Source organism: Phacochoerus africanus, chromosome 4 (assembly GCF_016906955.1).
Source record: "Phacochoerus africanus isolate WHEZ1 chromosome 4, ROS_Pafr_v1, whole genome shotgun sequence".
In the NCBI taxonomy this organism is placed as follows: domain Eukaryota; kingdom Metazoa; phylum Chordata; class Mammalia; order Artiodactyla; family Suidae; genus Phacochoerus; species Phacochoerus africanus.
The window spans coordinates 134,182,082-134,204,062 of NC_062547.1; the positions used below are offsets into that span (position 1 = coordinate 134,182,082).

The following is a 21,981-nucleotide window of genomic DNA, read 5'->3' on the forward strand; positions in this document are numbered from 1 at the left end:
TTCAATGGTATACAGATATGGCCTTGGACACTTTAGTATTTATTTAGAAATGCCTTTAAAATTTAATATGTGTCGAATTAGGTCATTTGCTAAAAGTCAAATCTGTAAGTGCAAGTAGTGGGACTGCAGAGAGAATGCAGCAAACGTGAAAGATTACATAAATACATCAAATGAAGCTGTGCCGCACTTTTGCGAAAACTGAAAGATAAATGGATCATCACCGCTGCAGATTCATCTAGTGAGCCTGTGTGATCACGCAGTTTCTGACAGCAATTATTTACAGTTTGGATTTGCACTAGGGCAAAGGAGCGTCTAGACTGTGAATACTGCCCCCGTCTCTGCTTTCAGAGTCCTGTCTCTCTGCTTTCCTAGGGATAGTTTCTTCTGCAGATGCACAGTCCATAGCTTGGAACCTAATTGCTGTCCATGCTGGGCTTTAATGACATGTCACTGTAGGCACCCAGGTGCAAAATGCAACACATTAACGCAAGAGAGGAGGTTTTCATGGGAAAGCTTAGCGGTATTTAGAGGTTCTTTGAATGGAATCGTTCCCTAAGGAGATACCTGTCTATGATGGACTTAAGAAGTTTTCTAGTATTTTGAAGAGGTTCTTCAAACTTAGGTTGCTAGAAAATTTTATTTGGAAATAATACCCCTCTTCTTTACATCCTGCCTGGACAGTCTTACTGGAAGAAAGTGAAACTGTTCAGAATTACTGGCATATTGGGTTTCCCAGCCCTGGCATGGACATGCTGAGAAGGGAAGACTGGAAGAACCCAGCAAGGAACATAGATACTTACTGCCCACCCTGAGAAATAATTCTGGGTTTCTTCTCCCAAGTCTTCCCCAAAGATCCATTCACTGTAGAGTCAACAGACATCTTTTATAATTCATGTGGTAAGACATCCATATGAATACATACATACCATCCTTGAAGTCATTGTACATTAAAATTTTCTAGGTAGTTTCTTAATATTTTAATAAGCTTAATAAACAAGAAAATGTATTGAAAGATCTTTGTAAAATGTTATGCAAATATAACACGATTTAAGAATATTTGAATTTGCATTCTTCATAAATAAAAGTAAAACTGGTGAAAAAAATCTTCACATCAATAAGGACTGTTATGTTTAAAGAATCTGGAGTTAGGCAGAATGTGAGTTACGGTTTGTTTCAGCATGCTCCTGTATTCGTTTTAATTTTTTAAGTCTGATTTAATTGTGATTTTTGACCATCAGTTACTGAATGAGGTAGTCCACATTGCCTAGATATTTGCTGTATCTGGTTACTAGTCCACAAATAATTAAGTACAATATATCAGTTATGTTTCTCCTTTATGTTTAATAGAAGTTCTGTGAACATTGAGAATATATTACTTTTAGTGGTACACAGTTCTTGAGAAAAGTCTTGATTTTTACAATGCCATTTGTGATATTTTTAGCAGCCTGCTACAATATCATTGTAATAAAAATAAAGTGTACTCGGTGATGAGAGAGAAAATATGGTTAAAGATCTCTTGGGACAGGAAAAGGCTCAGTCATAAGGTCACGTGCTTTTCATTTTCTGCCCGGTCATTCTGAACTCATTACTTTCAAGAATAGCTATAATATTGCTACATTGTCCATTATACTGAAAAGAACTTTTCTTGAAGGTCACATGGAGATTGAGTAAAGCTCTTCTATTTGTTTTTTGAAGTACTCTCTCAGCTCAGGTCTCTTAGCCTTTAGTGTTGGTGTCAGCAAGCCATTTTGAACTGAGAACATGTCAGAGTGGATGTAAATGGCTTTAACCTAAAAACCAAATGCAGAACACATCTTTTATCAGGAATATAACACAGCATTCGTAGCATACATGATAAAAGCAGACAGGCAGAAGGGAACAGAAACACCGATATCAAAACACTGTGCCTATTTGAAAGCCAGAGTTATCTTAATCACAGTTCAGCCTAGCTGGCATGTCTGGAAGTCACCCTTTTCCGACTCCTCCATTTGGCCCGTCCACGGAAGTGACTTGGGTGTTTACGCTGAGGACATAAGGAGGCACCATCAGGCCTCTGCTCTCCGGGAAGTCACACTGCCATCCAGTGGGGCGGACCCACCAGGCAAATTATCAGGCCACTCGGTACACACAGGATGAAGGGCACGTGACTCGGTGACAGCACGGGAGAGGGAGGGGCAGTCAAGGAAGCCTTCTGCAATCAGGTGAGTGTCAGAGAACACATGAGAATTAGCCAGCAAAGGAGGAGAGGCCCAGGGAGAAAGGTACCCTAGGCAGAGGCCACCCAAGAACAAAAGTCCGGGAGGGAGAGATGGCGGGGTGTGAAAAAGGAGATCCAAGTGGTTTCCGGTGCAGGTCCCTAAGGCAGGAGGCCCAGGGGGTGAGAGGGGAAGCTGAAGGGGGAGGTGGGAGGGTCTACGGAGGAGTGAGGCGGAAGGCACTGAAGCTCTGCAGGCAGGGCAATGACAGGGCTGAGTACACGTTTCCTAAAGACCTCTTCAGGAGAAATGTGAAAATGGGTTTTAAGAACGTGAGGGCTGGAAGCAGGGAAACCAGTCAGAAGGATGTGACCCATCCATGGGAGAGAAGAGGATAAGGGCCTGCACTGAGAGCCTGGAGTCAGAGAAACCGGGCAGTTCTAAGGGCAATTCAGAGACAAAGGGGCCGGACATAATAAAGGAGGAGGCAGCATGGCCGGCTCCCCGGTTTCTGACTCGGACGGCTGCATGGGTAGTGGTGCCATTCACGGGAGGAATATAAAGTCTAGGAGGGACATGATGTGTCTACATTAAAAAGATAAAAAGTTCGCAGTTTCCGTTGTGGCGCAGCAGAAACAAACCCGACTCGTTTCCATGACGACGGAGGTTCTATCCCTGGCCCTGATCAGTGTGTCGTGGATCCAGCGTTGCCATGAGCTGTGGTGTGGGTCACAGACATGGCTCGGATTTGGCATCGCTGTGGCTGTGGCACAGACCAGCAGCTAAAGCTCTGATTCCATTCCTAGCCTGGGAACTTCCATATGCCGTGGGTGTGGCCCTAAAGAGCAAACAAACAAACAAAAAAGTTCTGCCAGAAAATTTTATTGGAAGGAGGAATGGTGGGATCAGATTTAGTGTACACATAGCCTATTTCCATGAGGCAGATCCGAGGCCTCCTCATGCAAAGTCTCTTTGCAAGGCTGAATGGGGGAGAGGATAGATAGATGAAATAATCTGGGAAGGCCTGGGCAGGCTCCTCCCACGTGGGATTCCAGCTGAAAGGGTCACTATCAGTTCAATGAGACTTTTATTTATTTGTTTGTTTGTCTTTTTAGGGCTGCACCCGCAGCATATGGAGGTTCCCAGGCTAGGGGGTCGAATTGGAGCTGTAAGCTGCCAGCCTACACCACAACCACAGCACTGCAGGATCCGAGCTACGTCTGCGATCTACACCATAGCTCATGGCAATGCCGGATCCTTAACCCACGGAGCAAGGCCAGGGATCAAACCTGCGTCCTCATGGATGCTAGTCAGATTCGTTTCTGCTGAGCCACAGAGAAAACTTCTCCATGAGAACTTCATGATCTGGGCTTAAGCTGAATCCTGGAGTGACAGTGTCTCCAAGAAATTGTATGGTGACTGACAGCTGGGTCTAAAGTCAATGATTTTGTTGTTATGAGAGATCCACACAATCTATACAGTTAAATAGCTAATGAATTGCTATATACAGACTTCAAAAATTAATTCAAAATATATGTGTTACTCAAAACCACTCTGAGGTACCACCTTACACCGGCCAGAATGGCCATCATCAAAAAGTCTACAAACAATAAATGCTGGAGAAGGTGGGGAGAAAAGGGAATCCTATTACACTGTTGGTGGGAGTGTAAATTGGTACAAACACTGTGGAAAACAGTACGGAGATTCCTTAGAAAACTAAAAATAGAATTACTATTTGATCCAGCAATCCACTCCTGGGCATCTATCCAGAGAAAACCATGACTCCAAAAGATATATGTACTACAATGCTCATGCAGCACTATATACAATAGCCAAGACATGGAAACAACCTAAATGCCCATCGACAGAGGAGTGGATCAATAAGATGTGGTACATATACACAATGGAATATTATTACTCAGCCATTAAAAGGAAAGAAACAACGGCGTTTGCAGCAACATGGATGGACCTAGAAATTATCATGTCAAGTGAGGTCAGTCAGACAGTGAGACACCAACACCAAATGCTATTATCACTTACATGTGGAATCTAAAAAAAAGGACACAAATGAACTTCTTTGCAGAACAGATACTGACTCACAGACTTTGAAAAACTTGTGGTTTCCAAATGAGACAGGTTGGGGGGTAGGGGGAGGTGCTGGGGGTTTAGGATGGAAATGCTCTAAAATTTGGTTGTGATGATCACTGTATAACTATAAATGTAGTAAAATTCATTGAGTAATTAAAAAAAAAAACAAAACATATGTGCTACATACACACATTCTTTCTTTTTCTTTTTTGTGCCACCCCTGTGGCACATGGAAGTTCCCGGGTTAGGGGTCTAATCAGAACTATAGCTACTGCAACATGGGATCTGAGCCACATCTGCAACCTACACCACGGCTTGCAGCAACACTGGATCCTTAACCCACTAAGCAAGGCCAGGGATTGAACCTGCATCTTCATGGATATTATGTCGGGCTCCTGACCTGCTGAGCCACAACAGAAACGCCTACACATATGCTTTCATTTGTTGTTTTGCTTAACTTACAAAGTGTCAGGTACAATGTTAAAGTACCAGGGACACAAAGAAGAAGACACAATCTCTGCCCACACAGAGCTCACAATCTAATTAGAGATGCTGCAGTAAGATACTGCCACTATAGGGACAAGCAGCTGTCAGTTGCTTTCCCAGCATCCACTCCCTGCTTCTTCTGTGCTAATCAAACCCAGACTCTGTTGGGGGCCAAAATGGTCTAGGTAAACTATTACAACCCTATTCCCCGATTTCTCAGCCTCCCTTGTGGCTAAGGAGTAGTCATGAGATCCAGCTTTGGCTAGGGAGGAAAGACAAGACTTGGTTTTCCTAATAAAAGGTTTAGACATACCTATTTCTACCCATTCTCCTTTTGTTCCTTCCCTGAATAGGGACAATGTTCAAAGCTACAGCAGCCACCTTGGGACCAGAGGTGATAAACCAACACACTAAGAAGGGGGAATAGAAAGACAGGTAAAGCCTGAGGACCTGTACCTGCCTTGGATGCCTGTCTCTGGACTTTTTATGTGAGAAAACACTGGCGCACGTGCACACACCCCACCCTATGCAGCTCTGTCAGAGCCGAACGCCTTTCTAAGAGTACCCAACCCAGTCTGGGGCAGGATCCACTGAAAAGGGATCCCTAAACCGAACTCTGAGGGGCAACCAGGCTTTGGTCAGACGAAGACAGCAAGGGGAAGGGAGAGCAGCTGTTAAATGGCCTGGAGAGAGGAGAGTGCTCTAGGCAGAGGCAACACAGGCCAAGACACACAGGGGAATATGAGGATCCGCTGAAGCCTGGGGTACAAATAAAGAAGAAAGAGATGGGGCTGGAGACAGGCTGGGGCGAAACTAAAAAGGGTCAATATGCCAAGGGAGATATTTTGGACATAATTCTTTAAACGATTTTTAATCATTGAGAGCCAGTGCTAGAACGCCTCTTTGGAAAGGATAGTCGATCACAAGTGGATTGATGTGAGGAATTCCTATGTGGCTCAGCGGGTTGGGGATCCAGCATTATCACTGCTGTGGCTCAGGTCACTGCAGTGGTGTGGGTTCAGTCTCTGGCCCAGGAACTTCAGCATGTCGTGGGTGAAGCCAAAAAGGAAAAAAAGCGGGGGGGGGGGGGGGGGGGGGGGGGCTGATACGAGGTAAACATGGAAGCTGGAAAAGCAGCCAAGAGACAAGACTGATGGTGATCTGGGCTATAAAGATGGCTGTGGAGATGCAAGGAGATTTGGGGGGTGGAAAGGAGAGGACTTATGATTGGTTTGGGTAAGTGGTTAAAAAAAAAGAGAGGAGTTCCCGTTGTGGCTCAGTGGTTAATGTACCCGACTAGCATTCATGAGGACTTGGGTTTGAGCCCTGGCCTTTCTCGGTGGGTTAAAGATCTGGCGTTGCCATGAGCTGTGGTGTAGGTCACAGATGCGGCTCAGATCCTGTGTTGCTGTGGCTGTGGTGTAGGGCGGCAGCTATAGCTCTGATTTGACCACTAGCCTAGGAACCTCCATGTGCCATGGGTCCAGCCCTAAAAAGACAAAGACCAAAAAAAAAAAAAAAAAAAAAACAGAGAGAGAGAGACAGAGAAAGATAATAAGAATGGCTCTAGGTTTTGGTTTGGGCAAAAAAACTATAGGAGGAGCAGAAAGATTCTTTGGAGGTGGGAAGATCAAGTATTTGGTTAAGTGTGAAATGCTTCTAGACATCCACCAAGGGGGTATGGACACTGGCTGTATTAGTATTAGTATGTAGGACAGAGCTTCAGCCTGAGCTTGAGACAGAGGAATGTCTTGAGGAGTAGAAGGCAACAGGAGTGTGGGTTACAAAAGCCAAGAGAACTAGAGTGACAGGTCACTGTGTCAGATGCTACTGTTGCAGAAGAACTGCTAATTAAAATCAATGGATACAATCAGGAAATGACTTATTTCAAAAATCAATGTATGTACCACCTCACACCCATCAGGAGGACTATTATCCAAGAAGCAGACAATAGCAAGCAGTGGGGAGGACACGGAGAACTGGCAACACTTGTGCCCTGTTGGTGAGAATGTAAAACAGTACAGCTGCTGTGGAAAACAGTATGGCAGTGCCTCCAGAAATTAAAAATAGAACTACCACATGATCCAGCAATTCCACTTCTGAGTGTATATATACCCATATACCCCCAAGGAATTGAAAGCAGGGTCTCAAAGAGATATTTGTACATTCTTTTTTTTTTTTTTTTTTTGCTTTTTACAGCCACATCCATGGCATTTGGAAGTTCCTGGGCTAGGGGTCGATTTGGAGCTACTGCTGGCCACAGCCACAGCCTCAGCACTGCCAGATCCGAGCCACGTCTGTGACCTACATCACAGCTCACAGCAACACTGGATCCTTCACCCACTGAGGAAGGCCAGGGATCGAACCTGCATCCTCATGGAAACTAGCTGGATTGTTTCCTCTGTGCCACGAAGGGACCTCCCTGTATATCCACGCTCCTAGCAGCATCATTCCCAATAGCTAAAATGGGGAAGCAACCCAAATGTCCATCAACAGATGAATGGATAAGCAAAATGTGACACAGACATACAATGAAATAGTACTTACTTGATAAAGGAAGGAAATTCTGACACATACTACAACACGGATGAACTCTGAGGATGTTATAAGTGAAATAAGCCAGTCACAAAAAGACAGAAATTGAATGATTCTACTTATATGAAGTACTTAGTCAAACTTATAGAGATAGAAAGTAAGACGGTGGTTTACAGAGGCCGGGGAGGTGGGGAATTACTGTTTAATGGCTACTGAGTTTCATTCTACAAGATGAAAAGAGTTATCGATTATAGAGGTGGATGGTGGTGATGGTTACACAGCATTATGAAAGTACTAATGCCACGGAGCTGCGCACTTAAAAACAGTTAAAATGCTAAGTTTTACATTATGCGTATTTAACCATAATAAAGATTTCAGAAAAAAAATTAATGTATGCAAATAGTTGCAAAAATTCCACATGTCAAAGATTGTTTTCCAAATCTCTGAGGCTAACAGCCTAGTTTCTTGGCAGGTGGGTATTTTGAGATGACAAAGAATTCCTTGCTTAGAAAAGCTTCCATTACATTCACCGATTTTTTTAGATCGAAGACTCAATATGCAAAGAAGACCCTAAAACAGCTATACTTCCAACTTTTTTAAAAGCTTTTAAGAAAAATTCTAACATTTATTGGCTCTTTTTAAAACACAAGCTTGTAATATTTTAAATGTGACAACTTTCAAATGAGTACGTGATTAATAAATCAGATTCATCTTTGTCTCTTTGAAATGTATTCAAATGAAGGACTCACTTTTGCTACTACCCGCCCCCCCAGCATTTTAAGGGATTCATGTTTGTGGCAGGAAGGGCAGGAAGGAGGTTTAAACTAGAGATAGCTGCCTCAACTTGATTTCATATATTGAAAAGATTTCTATTTGGAGATCCAATATAAATAGGTGGAAATCTGAGGGTCTTGGCTAAAAGGGGGATGATATTGAATCGAATGTTTCAAAATTTGTTACAGTTTTTGCAAAAAGTGTGTTGTTTGAAAATTCTCTTGGTGTTCTTGATATTCAAAGCAGCATGGATGTGATAAGGAATAGGGCCTGTTTTTGGTACTCTCAGCAACATACTTTTTCCTTAATTTGTTTTTATGAAACATAAACTGAGTTCCTGTTGTGGCACAGTGGAAACGAATCTGACTAGGAACCATGAGGATGTGGGTTCGATCCCCGGCCTTGATCAGTGGGTTAAGGATCCAGCATTGCCATGAGCTGCAGTGTAGGTTGCGGACATGGCTTGGATCTGGAGTGGCTATGGCTGTGGTGCAGGCTGGCTGCCGTAGTTCCAATATAACCCCTAGCCTGGGAACTTCCATATGCCACAGGTGCAAAAAGCAAAAAAAAAAAAGGCAAAAAAACACCCAAATAAATCTTCCTAAGGGACCCAAAATTCACTGGAAACAAGTCCCAAAGGAGTCGTCTGCAGACCATCATGCCCTGAGGATGAGGGGTTCCGCAGTGGCCACTGCTGGGCGGGGGGCGGGTAGAGGAGGAGATGGGCGTGAAGGTGGGATGTGGAATAGGTAAGGGTGGGATGAGGTGGAGGAGAGGCACAGGTGCATGGAGGCAGGTGAGCAAGGGATGAGTGAGATGGCTGGCTTGAAGGAGGGTGGATGAGAAGCCTTGGCTCAAGCCCCAAACCCACCAGAGCAGCACAGCTCTTATGTTTTGAACATGCTCAACTGGCACCATGTCCTCTAAGTTCTGTGACTTCAGTGTGGAAATCAGTGTTTGAAAACAAAACTAGTTAGCTTGAAGAATATGAACAAAATCTAAATCAACTTAATCTTAGGTTCAGTGAGTTACCTAGTAACCCATGTTTACTCTCCTAAGATGAAAACCTGAACAACTGACAGTGCTCACATCCTTAACTTTTTTTTTTTTTAAACCAAACTCTTTTTTTTAAAATTTTATTTATTTATTTTTTGTCTTTTTGCCATTTCTTGGGCCGCTCCCGCGGCATATGGAGGTTCCCACGCTAGGGGTCGAATCGCAGCTATAGCCGCTGGCCTACGCCAGAGCCACAGCAGCGCAGGATCCAAGCCGCATCTGCGACCTACACCACAGGCTCACGGCAACGCCGGATCGTTAACCCACTGAGCAAGGGCAGGGATCGAACCTGCAACCTCATGGTTCCCAGTCAGATTCGTTAACCACTGCGCCACCAGGGGAACTCCACATCCTTAACGTTTTAACGTTCTTTCCTGATAGAAACAGTATCACATAAAGGCTTCTGGCAAGTGCAAACAATCTATCCACCTACTTCTGTACAAGAAATTACAATTTAATTTTAAAAGGAGACGCACATGCCAAGATAGAATTTTATAGTATCCTTGGAGCCTCGGTCTCGGCTCATCTGTGTTCCTAACTGCATGTGAGACAAGAGTGTATGTCCAGTACAGGAAGTTGGGTGAACCCCTCTGAAAATCCAAGAGTGATAGGCAGAAGCTTGAAACAATACAGTACAAGGAAGATGAACCTCTCAGGGCGACTTACATATGCTATTTAGATGATAAGTAGAATGTAAAAGAAAACGCTATGATCACAGGAAGAAAGGACTGCATCAGCTGGTAGATTTTTGAGTATCTGTCAAACCAGCTACCTGGAGCAAGCCTAAAAGGCTGCCTAGGGCACCTGCAGTTCAGACGAGATCGGGCGCGCTCAGGGTATATGGCCGTAGACAGGGCACCTGCAGTTCAATGTGGCTCTCTACAACATAATGTTTGCCCAAGGAGTGGAAATACAATTCAATACAGCCTTTCAGGAAGCCAAGCAATATGGCACTCAGCTCATCTTTCGGCCATTTAGTGAGCAGATCAGAGTGGTACTGCTGCCAGTCCCTGCTCCAGTCTGACTTACAGCCCTGGCTCTATTTAATTCTTCCATGAAAATACCTATGCAAATTGCTCCAGTGACTGAAAGTCTAGTCAGTAGGTGAGAAAAAAAAATGGGTCAGTCAATTCTTTAGCTAATACTGAACTTAACTGTGGGCTCCAAGCCTATAGTTTTTTTTTCAGAAGTAAACCAATGATAAAGTCAATTTTCAATTTTTTTTTATAAATAATTACACATTTTCTAATAAAACCAAACTGTAGAATTGTGAGGGAGGGGGAATAAGAATTTTTATGTCTAACACAACATACAACTTGTCTTTCAGTTTGCAAAAAGCACAGTTTTTACTGAGGAAATTAGGAGGGAGATACTTAATATTAGCTCCTTTTCTGAAACTACACTCTTGTTACTAAAAAGTGATTCTTGTTTTTGTTTTTGTTTTTATTTTGTCTTTTTAGGGCTGCACATGCAGCATATGGAAGTTCCCAGGCCAGGGATCCAATCGGAGCTGTAGCCACTGGCCTACACCACAGCCACAGCAATGCTGGATCTGAACTGCATCTGCGTCCTACACCACTGCTCACGGCAACACTGGATCCTTAAACCACCGAGCGAGGCAAACCCACGTCCTCTTGGATGCTAGTTGGGTTCATCAACTGCTGAGCCATGATGGGAACTCCTAGAGCTCTTGTTTTTTAATTTAAAAATACTGTAACATATTATACTGGAGTCGAATGCCTCAAAAGGGTCAATTCATGCCAACACATTGAAGCACAGAATATTTTGTAATTCTGAAAAAACAGTATTTAAAATCTTTCGATGGTATTACCCAGTGAAACAATTTAACATACAATATTTCCTATAGGTAATACACACCGGGTGACTAATTTTGGACAAGAGAAATTTTAAAATTTTAAATTAATTACAGAAATGCTTGATTCATTTCTGATTTAAAGACAAATTGAATAGGTAAGGATTCATTTCAATGACAGGAAATACAGTGAGATATATTTAGCCAGGGCTTCACGGTCAGAATTTGAAAACTCTATCAAGTTTCGAAGTTCACTTTTGTATTTATATGCCTTGAAAACTAATAAGGCATATAAATGTCAATAAAATGGTTAAGTCATAGTTAAGTGTGCTCAAACATTTCTCAGATACTTCCATATTTTAATTATTGATACAGTTATTTTAAATGCTTCCTCTCTACTCATTGAAAAATATCTTCCAAAGATCTCCATAAATAAATTAATAATGGTTGGCCTAGTTCTAGGAACTGTTGCTGGAAATTAAATTGCATTACTTTTTCATTTCATTCAAAGTTTAATTCAGATTAACTCCTAAACTCTTAAAGCTCTCACTGAATAAGTCTTGCACTTAGATATCTCTGTGGGGGGAGGCAGGGATTACAAAATTAGCATTAAATCTTAATCGATCCCTTTTTTTTTCTTTTGGGTCTTTTTTTTTTTTTTGTCTTTTTAGGGCCACACTGGTAGCATATGGAGGTTCCCAGGCTAGGGGTCCATTTGGAGCTGAAGCCGCTGCCCTACACCACAGTCACAGCAACGTGGGATCTGAGCCACGTCTGTGACCTACACCACTGATCACGGCAACACCGGATCCTTAACCTACTGAGAAAGGCCAGGGACTGAACCCACATCCTTATGGATGCTAGTCGGGTTCGTTAATTGCTAAGCCACGATGAGAACTCCTTGATTGGTGGGTTTTTCTTTCCCCCCACTCTGGCCACATTTGCAGGAAGTTCCTGGGCCAAGGATTGAATCCAAACCATAGGTGCAACCTACGCCACAAATGTGGCAATGCCAGGTCCTTTAACCCACTGTGCCCAGTGATCAAACCTGTGCCTCTGCAGCAACCTGAGCTGCTGCCACAGGATTCTTAACCCACTGTGCTATAGCAGGAACTCCTAACTCAAAAATTTTTTTGTCACACTTTGGAACACAATCGGGAGCACACCCTTCTCAGGCATGAGGCCTAGTTTCCACTCGACTGTGGTCAGTTGAGGGCACAAACTGGTGGGGAGGATGCAAGAGACCAACAAAGCGGTGAATGAGAACAGAGAAAACGAGGAGCTAACGGCCTTGGCAATGTAACTCAGGCCTGTGGGATGCCACATGACCACGACTTCTCTGTATTTGAGGTTACCATGGTGAGGGCAGATTATTAGAGCAGAAACTCAGCATAAGGCATATGGAAAATCAAGAATAAGTCTCGTCTCAGTAAAAGCTCTAACATGAATAACGGTTAACAATGGAAACATAACTAGAGATTTCCTTAAGCATAATCTAAAGAGTAGTAGTTTTTTCCAATAAGAGGAGGAATCTAGCTGTTAAAATTCTCCCCATGCCCTGAGGCAGCCATGCAGCCCATATCCAGCAGGGGGCGTGCAAGCCTTGGGAATCACAAGGTACCAGCAGGCTCTCCAGTGAGTCCCCAGTGACCTTAGAGGCCCAGACCAACTAGGTCTCTGACAACTCATCTGCAGCCCGTGCTCTACAAGACCATACGATCCAGTCTCCTGGCTCCCCTTAACGGAAGAGCGATGAAGTCAGTTCTAGCAAATTTAGAAATCTAAATAATTATTCTGCCAGAATGGACCTTGCATTCAGAAAGATAAACGTAACTTGACTGAATGCCCCAGATTTTATAATTTTTTACATGGGGATTTATTCATCCAGGCCTTAGGTGCCCTAAAACATGCTAACGGATGAGGGTAAAGCAGTGTTTCTCAAGTTAGATTAATGTGAAGACCTATTTAAAAAGAAAAACATTCTCTCAAACTCTATGTTTAGAGTTTCTCAGTTCGAAACCTAAGAAACTAATGTCTTAAACTGTGGAAAGGTTTTCTAATTGCAAATAATTTCTGGGAGAGTTTTATATTTGAAACTGGTTTAAAACTGTTTTTAGGTTATCATCAACATGAACACACAAAATTTTAAATGCTCAGAAACCTTGCAGATTCTTAGTGCTATATCTGGGGACCCTGCTGGAGAAACATTTTATGAAAAACAATGGTATTAAATCCATACAAGGGAATTTTTTAAAAATCAGTATATTAATACTTTTGTTTGAAGAATTTTTCCTTTTGACGTTTTGACTAAAGAGGATTGTAAATGATGTGTATAAGCAGGACCAAGTGTGCGTAAGAATGAAGTTACAAAAAGAACCCCACCCTTGCAGACAAAAAAAAATCTCAGAGATCTGCTGTGTCCTCTCAGCGCAGTTTCCTCCTCTTTGCAGAGGGCAGGCTGGGCTGGCTGAGCATGGGCTCCAGGAACACCATCTTTCCGACGTCCCAGCAAGTACGCTTGCCTGCTGCAGCCAAGAAGACAGTCCCCATAAAAATAACAAGACAGGGCTCAGGTCTTGAGGACTGCAGGCAGCCTGGGGACACACCGTGTAATACATGCTCTACCAGCAGCAGCTACAGAAATATTTCAGCTTGGTGAACGTTTGGGATTATGAGAACAATGAGCACAATCTCGCCCGACATATGACCTATTTTCAGTTAGGACGCAAGTCAGCTTGGAAGAGGCCTTCAGGGGGCTGCTAGGACACAGCCTGCCTGTGGGCCACAGCGAGGAGGGTGGGGAATCTAAGTCGGGGTCACTGTGGGTTCTTTAATTTTCATCCCTGCCTAAAGGGCAGGAACAAGGATGGAGAAGGTAACAGTTACCTGTTCAAAAGAATGGAGTCCGCTTTCTTTTCCTAACCTCACCATATCTTCCAAAATGGCTTTCTTCAGCTCCTGAATTGAACCATACAAGTAAAATTACAAGGCAAAAACATAGTTCAAAATGGAAATAGAGGCATCAATGAGTTTTGAGCGAAGGTGAAACTGGCAGTCGTACCAACGTTCCCCACACCCTTCACACCTCCAACTGGTGGTCAGCATGCCAGTCGCCACCTCTCATCAGGCCAGTAAGCGCTGGGCAGCCTAGGGGGTGACTCTGAGGAGGCTGAAGGTCTTTTTTTTAAAGTGGTCCTCTGGTCAGCATGGTGAGTCCCAAGGGCCCTGCCACCCCCAGAAAAGCCCAGGGTCCAGTGGGAGCTCGAGGGCTCATGGCCGTTGCTAAGAAATAGACCACGTGATCAAGGGGCCGATGCTGAGCCAGGGCCCAGAGGTCCTCTTCCACAGGACCTTCCATGTGCCGTGAAAAGAAAGGCACCACGGGCTAATGCTCTCAGCAGGGTGACCTGTGCTACCTTTTCTTTTTCTTTTTTGTCTTTTTATCTTTTCAGGGCCACACCCGTGACATAAGGAGGTTCCCAGGCCAGGGGTCCAACTGAAGCTGCAGCCACCAGCCTCCACCACAGCCACAGCAACGCAGGATCCGAGCCGTGTCTGTGATCTACACCGCAGCTCACGGCAATGCCGCATCCTGAACCCACTGAGCGAGGCCAGGGATCAAACCGGCATCCTCATGGATGCTAGTCAGGTTCGTTCACAGCTGAGCCATGACGGGAACACCATGTGTTACGTTTTCAATTCCGTAATTGTCTACCTAAGCCCAGGAGATACAAAATCTACCTCACATTAGGTGAGAGCAGGGCCAGTGAGTCAGAAGGCCTCCGCTCACATCTGACACTGCTGCTAAGCAGCTGTGTGGCCTTGGACAAACAACCTCCCTCTCTGGCTCCTCCTGCAAGCTGCAAAACAACAGGGCTAGGCAAGCTTTCTGTACTGCCTCCCGGCCAGAAAATCAAACAGTTTAGCAGACATTCTAAGAAATATGAGCTCCTTCTGCCACAACAAAAACGACCAACCTCTGCTTTAGGATTCCCACCATTTGTAAAATAAAGTTAGAAATCTCCCGTCATATTCAAATGCCACTTGCTTTCTATCCTCTCATTATGCGCTATCACAGAAGGGCCGGCAGCCTTTCAGGGAACGGGCCCCAGGTACAGACCTTATTTGCGCAGAGCTCTGCGTACGTCCCTTCAATTCCTCTCTTCTGGGCCCAAGAGGGCATGACTTCCGGGTCGGGTACGACAATGCCCACCAAAAAGGCCTGCGGTCCCACCAGAGGAAAAACACAGTTATGACAAAAGCTTTTAAAGTGGTTATTTGTGGCATTCTCAGACTCCACTCTTTTCTAAAAATAAGTATGTTTATGTTACCAAACATTTCCACAAATGCATCACACATTCTTGACAGAAATATTCTTGAATATTTCTGATATTCTTAAATAGTTCTTGAATATTTAACTTTGTAAAAAATTAATAAAGGAGATTAAGAATCAGTAAGGTCAGTTCTATATGTGCCTGTGATTCTCATGCCAATCTTTTTTTTTTGCTTTTTAGGGCTGCACCCACGACATATGGAGGTTCCCAGGCTAGGGGTCTAACTGGATCTGTAGGCGCTGGCCTATGCCAGAGCCACACCCACGCCAGATCTGAACAGTGTCTGCAACCTACACCACAGCTCACGGCAACACTGGCTCCTTAACCCACTGAGCGAGGTCAGGGATCAAACCCGAAACCTCGTGGTTCCTCGTCGATTCATTTCTGCTGTGCCACGACAGGAACGTCGCATGCCAGTCTTAAATGAGTACGTCTTTAGGATACTAGTCAACCAGCTCTATGAACCAAAACACATATTTCTCAGGATTTCCAGACCATTTTGAAATTGCTTCATTAATATGATCTGCATTCATTAAGAACACCATTTTTTTTTTTTTTGGCTGTCCCTGCAATATATGAAAGTTCCCGGGCCAGGGACTGAACACACACCCCAGCTGTAACTAGAGCCACAGCGGTGACGATGCCAGATCCTTAATGCGCTGAGCCAAGGAACTCATGAGAATACCGTTTTAATTTTTAAAGCATTTTCTTGGAAAATAATTTAATAGTATTTAATTATATAAATCCAATGATAGCACGGAATATATTCTTTATGATCTTTCTATTAAAAGCAGAATATAAATCTTCTCTAAATAATTTAATCCTAAGCTATATCAGCATATTGGCTTAATATATTAAGTTATATTATCAGTACCATTATTTGCAATACTGTGTCTATTTATCCGTAATCTTCGTTTACATATTTCAAAACCCAAATAGCAGAAAGCCTGACTCTTGCTTTAGCATCTTACCGCAAAATTCCTCTTAGGGGTACGCAGAGAAATGTTAAAATGAGTGGGAATGTATATTATTGCCACTTGATGTAACTTATTGACCTCACTGCAATTTATCAAAGTATAAGCAATTAAGACGGCTCCTTTAGAAAGGCATTTTCCCTCATGATCTGAGAGGCAGGAAAATACCCATGTTTGATTGGAAATCGATGTTCATCAATGTAATTGAATACCAGAGACCCAGGAAACAATTCCCCAGCTTTTCGGCAGGCCCACACGTGTGGGAGGGCTGAAGCGGGGAGACGCACCTTTAGGCTGTCCCCGTGCACGTAGACTTGCGCCACAGGCTCGCTCCGGATGTAGATGTTCTCGATCTTCTCGGGCGCAATGTACTCTCCCTGAGCGAGTTTAAATATGTGCTTTTTCCGATCAATAATTTTAAGAGTTCCTGCCTGCGGAGTTGGACAAACAGCTCCATAAAAAGACGGCATTCCAAAGCCAGAGCCCCTCGCCCCTGTCCTGTCCCACCCTGCAAGCCCCTCCAGACCGGCTCCTGACCGCACGCCTCTGCTCTCCTGGAGCCGCAGTGTGGACGGAGAGGGACACTGCCGCCAGCGGGTGGCTCCCACGCTCTGCGGGGCTGTGATGGCCCCCTGAGCTCCCGCTCAGCATTCTCCCCAGTCCCCCTCCCACCCCTGCCACCCAGTGCCCAGCAACGGGTGTCCCCCTTCTCAGAAAGCCCACCTTCTGAGTCTCCTTCCCATCAGGGCTCCTCTCACCCAGGCCCTCGCTCCAAGTGATCTGTCCCTTTTCTCAGCAGCATCTTCAGATTTGCTCCCGTGAGCCATGCATGAGCCTCCACTCCCCGAGGGCAGCCTTACCATCCTCCACACACAACACAGCTCTGGCAGCGGCGCCCAGATGGCATCGGGAGCCCTCTCCCACCAGGGCCTCTGCAGCAGGTGGCAGCCACTTGAGCAGTGAGTGTTTGTGACCCTGGCCTGCAGGACCCCCACTCACCTCCCTGACTCCTTTTGACCTTTATCACTTTCCAGGTGAAAAGAGGGTCTCTCTCCTTTGGCTCAACCCTCGAATATTGCAATTTCCTCACCTCTACTGACAGCGACCACCATTTCTCTCTTCAGGGCTATTCCCGTGTCTGCCTGAGCTTCCAGGCAGAGCTCGTCACTACGTTCCAGACTCAGAACCTCACTATTCTCAGAATGCTACAGACACCAGGCCATTTGTCCTGGTTGATGTTACCTCCCCCAAAGGAAGGTCAACATCCTCCTCCTCGAGCCTGTCCGAGTCCCCAAGCCCCACACCGGGAGACGGCCTTGCCCCCGGCCTCTCTTGGCACGTTCAGCAGTCAGGCTCATCCGTCCTCACTTATTTAAACCCTTCTTGCAGCTCCCTCCTCCTTCCATCAAAACCACTTCCGGATCAGACTTGTGCGCACACTCTGGGCCTGCTCCATCTGTTTAGTCACCAGAACCAGAGTAATCCTGCTAGAACAGGAAAGCAAGCAGGCCCTGTTTTGCTCAAAATCCAGGCTGGATAATCGGGCACTCTGCCTGCACTGGCCTCTTTGGTCTTGGTGGCACCCCATCATCTGGGTGTCATCACCTGTGTTTCACAAACAGTGAAGGTGAGGATTAGAGAGGCCAGTTAACGCCTCCAGAGAAGCACGGCCAAGGGGTGAGAGATCCAGGATTTGAATCAGGTCTTTCTGGATCAGGAACTTATACCTTTTCCTTGATCTATTTCAAAATAATAATAATTTTTTAAAAGCTGGCTCCCCCAGACTGCCTGCCTGCTGCCTTAGACGCTGAGTGCAAGCACAACACTAGCTGTTTCACATGAATTACTTTATTTGCTTCTCATAACACCCTGCAAACTGGGTGGTTTCATCCAAGTTATTGGGCATAAGCAGCAGATCCAGGTTTTTTCCAATTTTGAGGGTTCCACCCCCTTAAAATATAATATAAAAGGAAGCGCAGAGCCTTAAAAGGGGCCTATGAAGGGGTGGGCTGAAGCCCAGGCTTCGTCAGCTGATGGGACAGTCTAGCCTCTGCCAGTGTCCAGGGCCCCATTGCTTCTCCAGCCTCCCTCCTCCACACTGTGGGCCCTCAGAACTGCTTGCCTTGGAGTTCCCATCATGGCTCAGAGGTTAATGAACCCAACTAGCATCCATGAGGACATGGGTTTGTCCCCTGGCCTTGCTCAGTGGGTTAAGGATCCAGCATTGCGGTGTAGGTTGCAGTTGCAGCTTGGATCCCGTGTTGCTGTGGCTGTGGTATAAGCCGGTGGCTACAGCTCCAACTGGATCCCTAGCTTGGGAACTTCCATATGCCACGAGTACAGCCCTAAAAAGACAAAAGAAGGAAGAAAGGAAAAAAAAAAAAAAAAAGAACTGCTTGCCTCACACCTCCAGTGTCTCTCTACTTAGCACGTGCTGTATCACTCCTGCCTGACTGTCCTTCCTGCTGTCTCCTCTCCCCTTGGAACAGGACTCACATCCTGAGACTCAGGGCTAGTAAGCGCTGTCCTGCTCTGCTTCTCCCCCAGGGGGACGTGGTCCTCATCTCATGCCCATCCCATGGAGTTGGGAACTGCCTTAATGTGCCTCCCCCCCCTCCCCCGCCCCGAGCAGAGTCCCTGGCTCAGGGCACACACTGGGGACACATACCTGTCTGCTGCGGAAATGGGGGTTTCAAGCAGGGGCACATCTGCTCACCAGCTCAGAGAGCCCCTAAAGGGACCAACATCACTCACATGTCTGATAAACTCAACATCTCAGAAAGCCCACTCGAAACCTTAGCAATTTCCGAGAGACACAGGAAAGGTTTCCTGGGATAGACTACAGCAGGCAGGAGGCTCTCGGTTTCAGTGAGAACTTTTTTCTGGCCATAGCTTTCATCTCAGCATCTCCTATGTGCCAGGTATTGTGCTAATAATGGCTTTATAGGTATAATCTCACTTATTCCTCACAACCACAGAGGTAAGCCATGGTATCACCCCCTATCTTACAAATGACAGAATGAAGTACCATTTACTGGTTAAATGGTCAAGTACCATTTACTGGCTAAAAGTTGGGGGCCACAGTCAAAGAATGCCATGGAGGTTTGCTTTCTTTTTCTACAGGTGAGGCAATATGGAGCCCCAGAAAGGGCTGACACTTTGCTCAAGGTCATGAGAGCAGCTGCTGGCAGAGACAAAAGAACCTTGGCCCCCTTCTGCCCAGCCCCAAGCTTTTCTCAGCTGGCGGTCAGTGTCCATGGGCTCCCAGGCCCCACCTTGTTCAGATCTCCCAGAACTACGAACCCCCTGCTCCTTGTATTTGACCCACTGGATTCCAGAGCGCTGTCAGATCTCTTTCTGGATGCCATTTCAAGGTAGGATGGGGCCTCAAACCCCAGCTCTACTCTCCCCAAAAGATCCCCGTCACCTTCATCAGGAGGGTGGAGGAGGTGGCTTGCGGGTGGGGTAAAGAAGAACCCCCCAGTTCCTGGAAGAATTCTGGAATGACTGATGGTCAGGGCAGAGATGAAGGAGAGTCCTGCCGCAGGAGTGAATCAGACCACACACCTGTCATCAGCACCATGCGCGGAGCGCCATGGTTCCAAGCATACGCACCGGCAGCCACTTCCCAATGTCACCAGTGTGAAGCCAGCCCTCGCTGTCCAGGGCCTCCTTTGTCCTCTCTGGATCTTTCAAGTAACCTTTGAACACATTTGGTCCTCTCACACATATCTGTAGGGACAAACACCCGGTTTGGCTGGCTGATTCCACCAGAGACTCCTGAGCCACTGCTTCATGATCAGGCTCTCGGCCTTCCCATCTCCTTCCACGGAATGAACAAGCACAGGCCAGCTCTATCGACCCTATGGCCTATCTGCAAATGCTCATGTTTCTGCTTGGACAGATACACAGCAGCAAGCCATGCCAGTTAAGACGAAAAATGGATTTTTAAAAAAGCGTAGAAGGAGTTCCTGTTGCGGCTCAGTTAAGAACCCCACATAGTGTCCATGAGAATGCGGGTTCAATCCCTGGCCTTGCTCAGTGGGTAGAAGATCTGGCATTGCTGCAAGCTGCGGCATAGGTTGCAGATGTGGCTCAGATCCTGCATTGCTGTGGCTGTGGCGTAGGCAGGCAGCTGCAGCTCCGGTTCAACCCCCAGCCTGAGAGCTTCCATATGCTGCAGGTGTGGCCCTAAAAAAAAAAAAAAGCTTGGGAATCCCAAATCTTGTTTTTGACCAGCTCAGTTCCAGATTTGGGGGTTTGTTACTTCATGAACGAGAGAGAAAATGCCCAATTCATTTGGGTCAAATTCATCAGTTATATAAAGTGACTTTACATATAGGGTGAAAAGAAAACATTTCCATTTTTTTTCTTTTACTCACTACATGTACAATATGCACAGACATGAATGCCTTACTGCTCTAGTTTACCTCTCCTTCTCCTTGGCTGGCCCAATAATTCAGCTCCTCGACGTCAACAAGCTTGATATGATTGCAGGGTAGAGGGGCCCCGACGTGACCTAGAACACCAGAACACGGCACATGTCAGTGCTCAGGTGAACTTCAGCACCAAAGATGCTTCGTGCCACGTAAAACCCCTCCAGTGGTCCAAGAGGGGAATTAGGGATGGAGAGCAAGACACCTTTAGATAGCATTTGTGACAGGCAAGCACTGACGGCAAAACAAATTTCTGGGGAAAGGAGAGGCCAGCCTCAGAGGTTTTACATCTGACTCTGGTCCACACGTTACATTTTGAGTAACAAAGGAATAGAAAACAAGGATGAGGTAACTCAACCAAAAATAAGACTTCAAATTTTCTTGGTCTGACATACTCCAGCCACAAAATTACATCTAAGTCATTTTCTAGTCACTCTTTGTGGTTGTTACACAATGCACTGGTAGGAACTGGCTTTGGCTCAAGCAGTTACGCCGTCGGACTGGACTGCCACAATTCACTGGCGAGGCGGAGGATTTTTAAGCAGGTACTGGCCAAGGTCCTGAAATAGTGAGTCACGTAGACAAAAAGGAGGCTGTGACACTTGTCTCTTTTAAATGAGAGACTGTCAAAATCTTTTACAATATTTTATGATGAAAACTATCCTCTCAAAACTCTTGCAAGTTTTTATAGCAAGGGTGCATAGAAAATTTAAAACCTCAAACATCTCACATAGGAGAATGTAGAGGATCTCACAAGAGGGAAGAAAGTGTCTGACAGGAAGGGTATTCCTGTAAGTAATGAGTACATATGATGGCAGCGACAAGAAAAAAGTGAATGAGCCAGGACCTCGGAAGACAGTCCTTGTAGTAAATTTGCCAGCAGCAGAGTTTCCAACAGCTTCACGTAAAGGAAAGGCTTTATTCAGGTAGAGTTTAAAGAGAGAAAACTCAGGGGGAAAGAAAATGCTTCTGTGCCTGACCTGGCCAAATGTGATTTCAATTTAGAATCCCCCTGTCATGCTTCTGCTGACTATCTCAAGGCGCTCTGAAAACAGTATTGCATCACTGAGGATATCTCTTTTCTGAGCACATGGTTCCAAGTTTTCTAGTTTGTAGTTGAGCAAACTTAAGCTCAGCTCAGTGAAGAGTGGCCCCAGGCTCACAAAGGAAGCTGGAATCCTGAAGGGTTCTTTTCCTGAATGTTCTCCAGACTCTTCCAGCAATTCGTCTAAATTTGGTGATGAACAATGTAAGAGCTGTCTACTGCTTCCTCCTTGCCCTGAACGAGAA

At 45.3% G+C, this 21,981-nt stretch overlaps 1 protein-coding gene across 4 annotated transcripts in view; it reads right to left on the minus strand.

Moving 5' to 3' along the window:
• ACSL6 (acyl-CoA synthetase long chain family member 6) overlaps positions 1-21,981 on the minus strand; it is a 65,317-nt gene continuing 43,336 nt past the window's right edge. For 3 of the 4 annotated variants that reach the window (XM_047778573.1, XM_047778572.1, XM_047778574.1), the window contains exons 16-21: positions 20,686-20,774; positions 19,871-19,987; positions 16,543-16,686; positions 15,068-15,169; positions 13,834-13,905; positions 1,322-1,790 (exon numbers count right to left, since the gene is read on the minus strand). In XM_047778573.1, the coding sequence (XP_047634529.1) occupies positions 1,653-1,790; positions 13,834-13,905; positions 15,068-15,169; positions 16,543-16,686; positions 19,871-19,987; positions 20,686-20,774 (662 nt within the window). In that variant the 3' untranslated portion in view covers positions 1,322-1,652. Of the gene's footprint in view, positions 862-1,321; positions 1,791-13,833; positions 13,906-15,067; positions 15,170-16,542; positions 16,687-19,870; positions 19,988-20,685; positions 20,775-21,981 lie in introns of those variants that run through there. The other variant, XM_047778575.1, reaches the window with a different exon arrangement.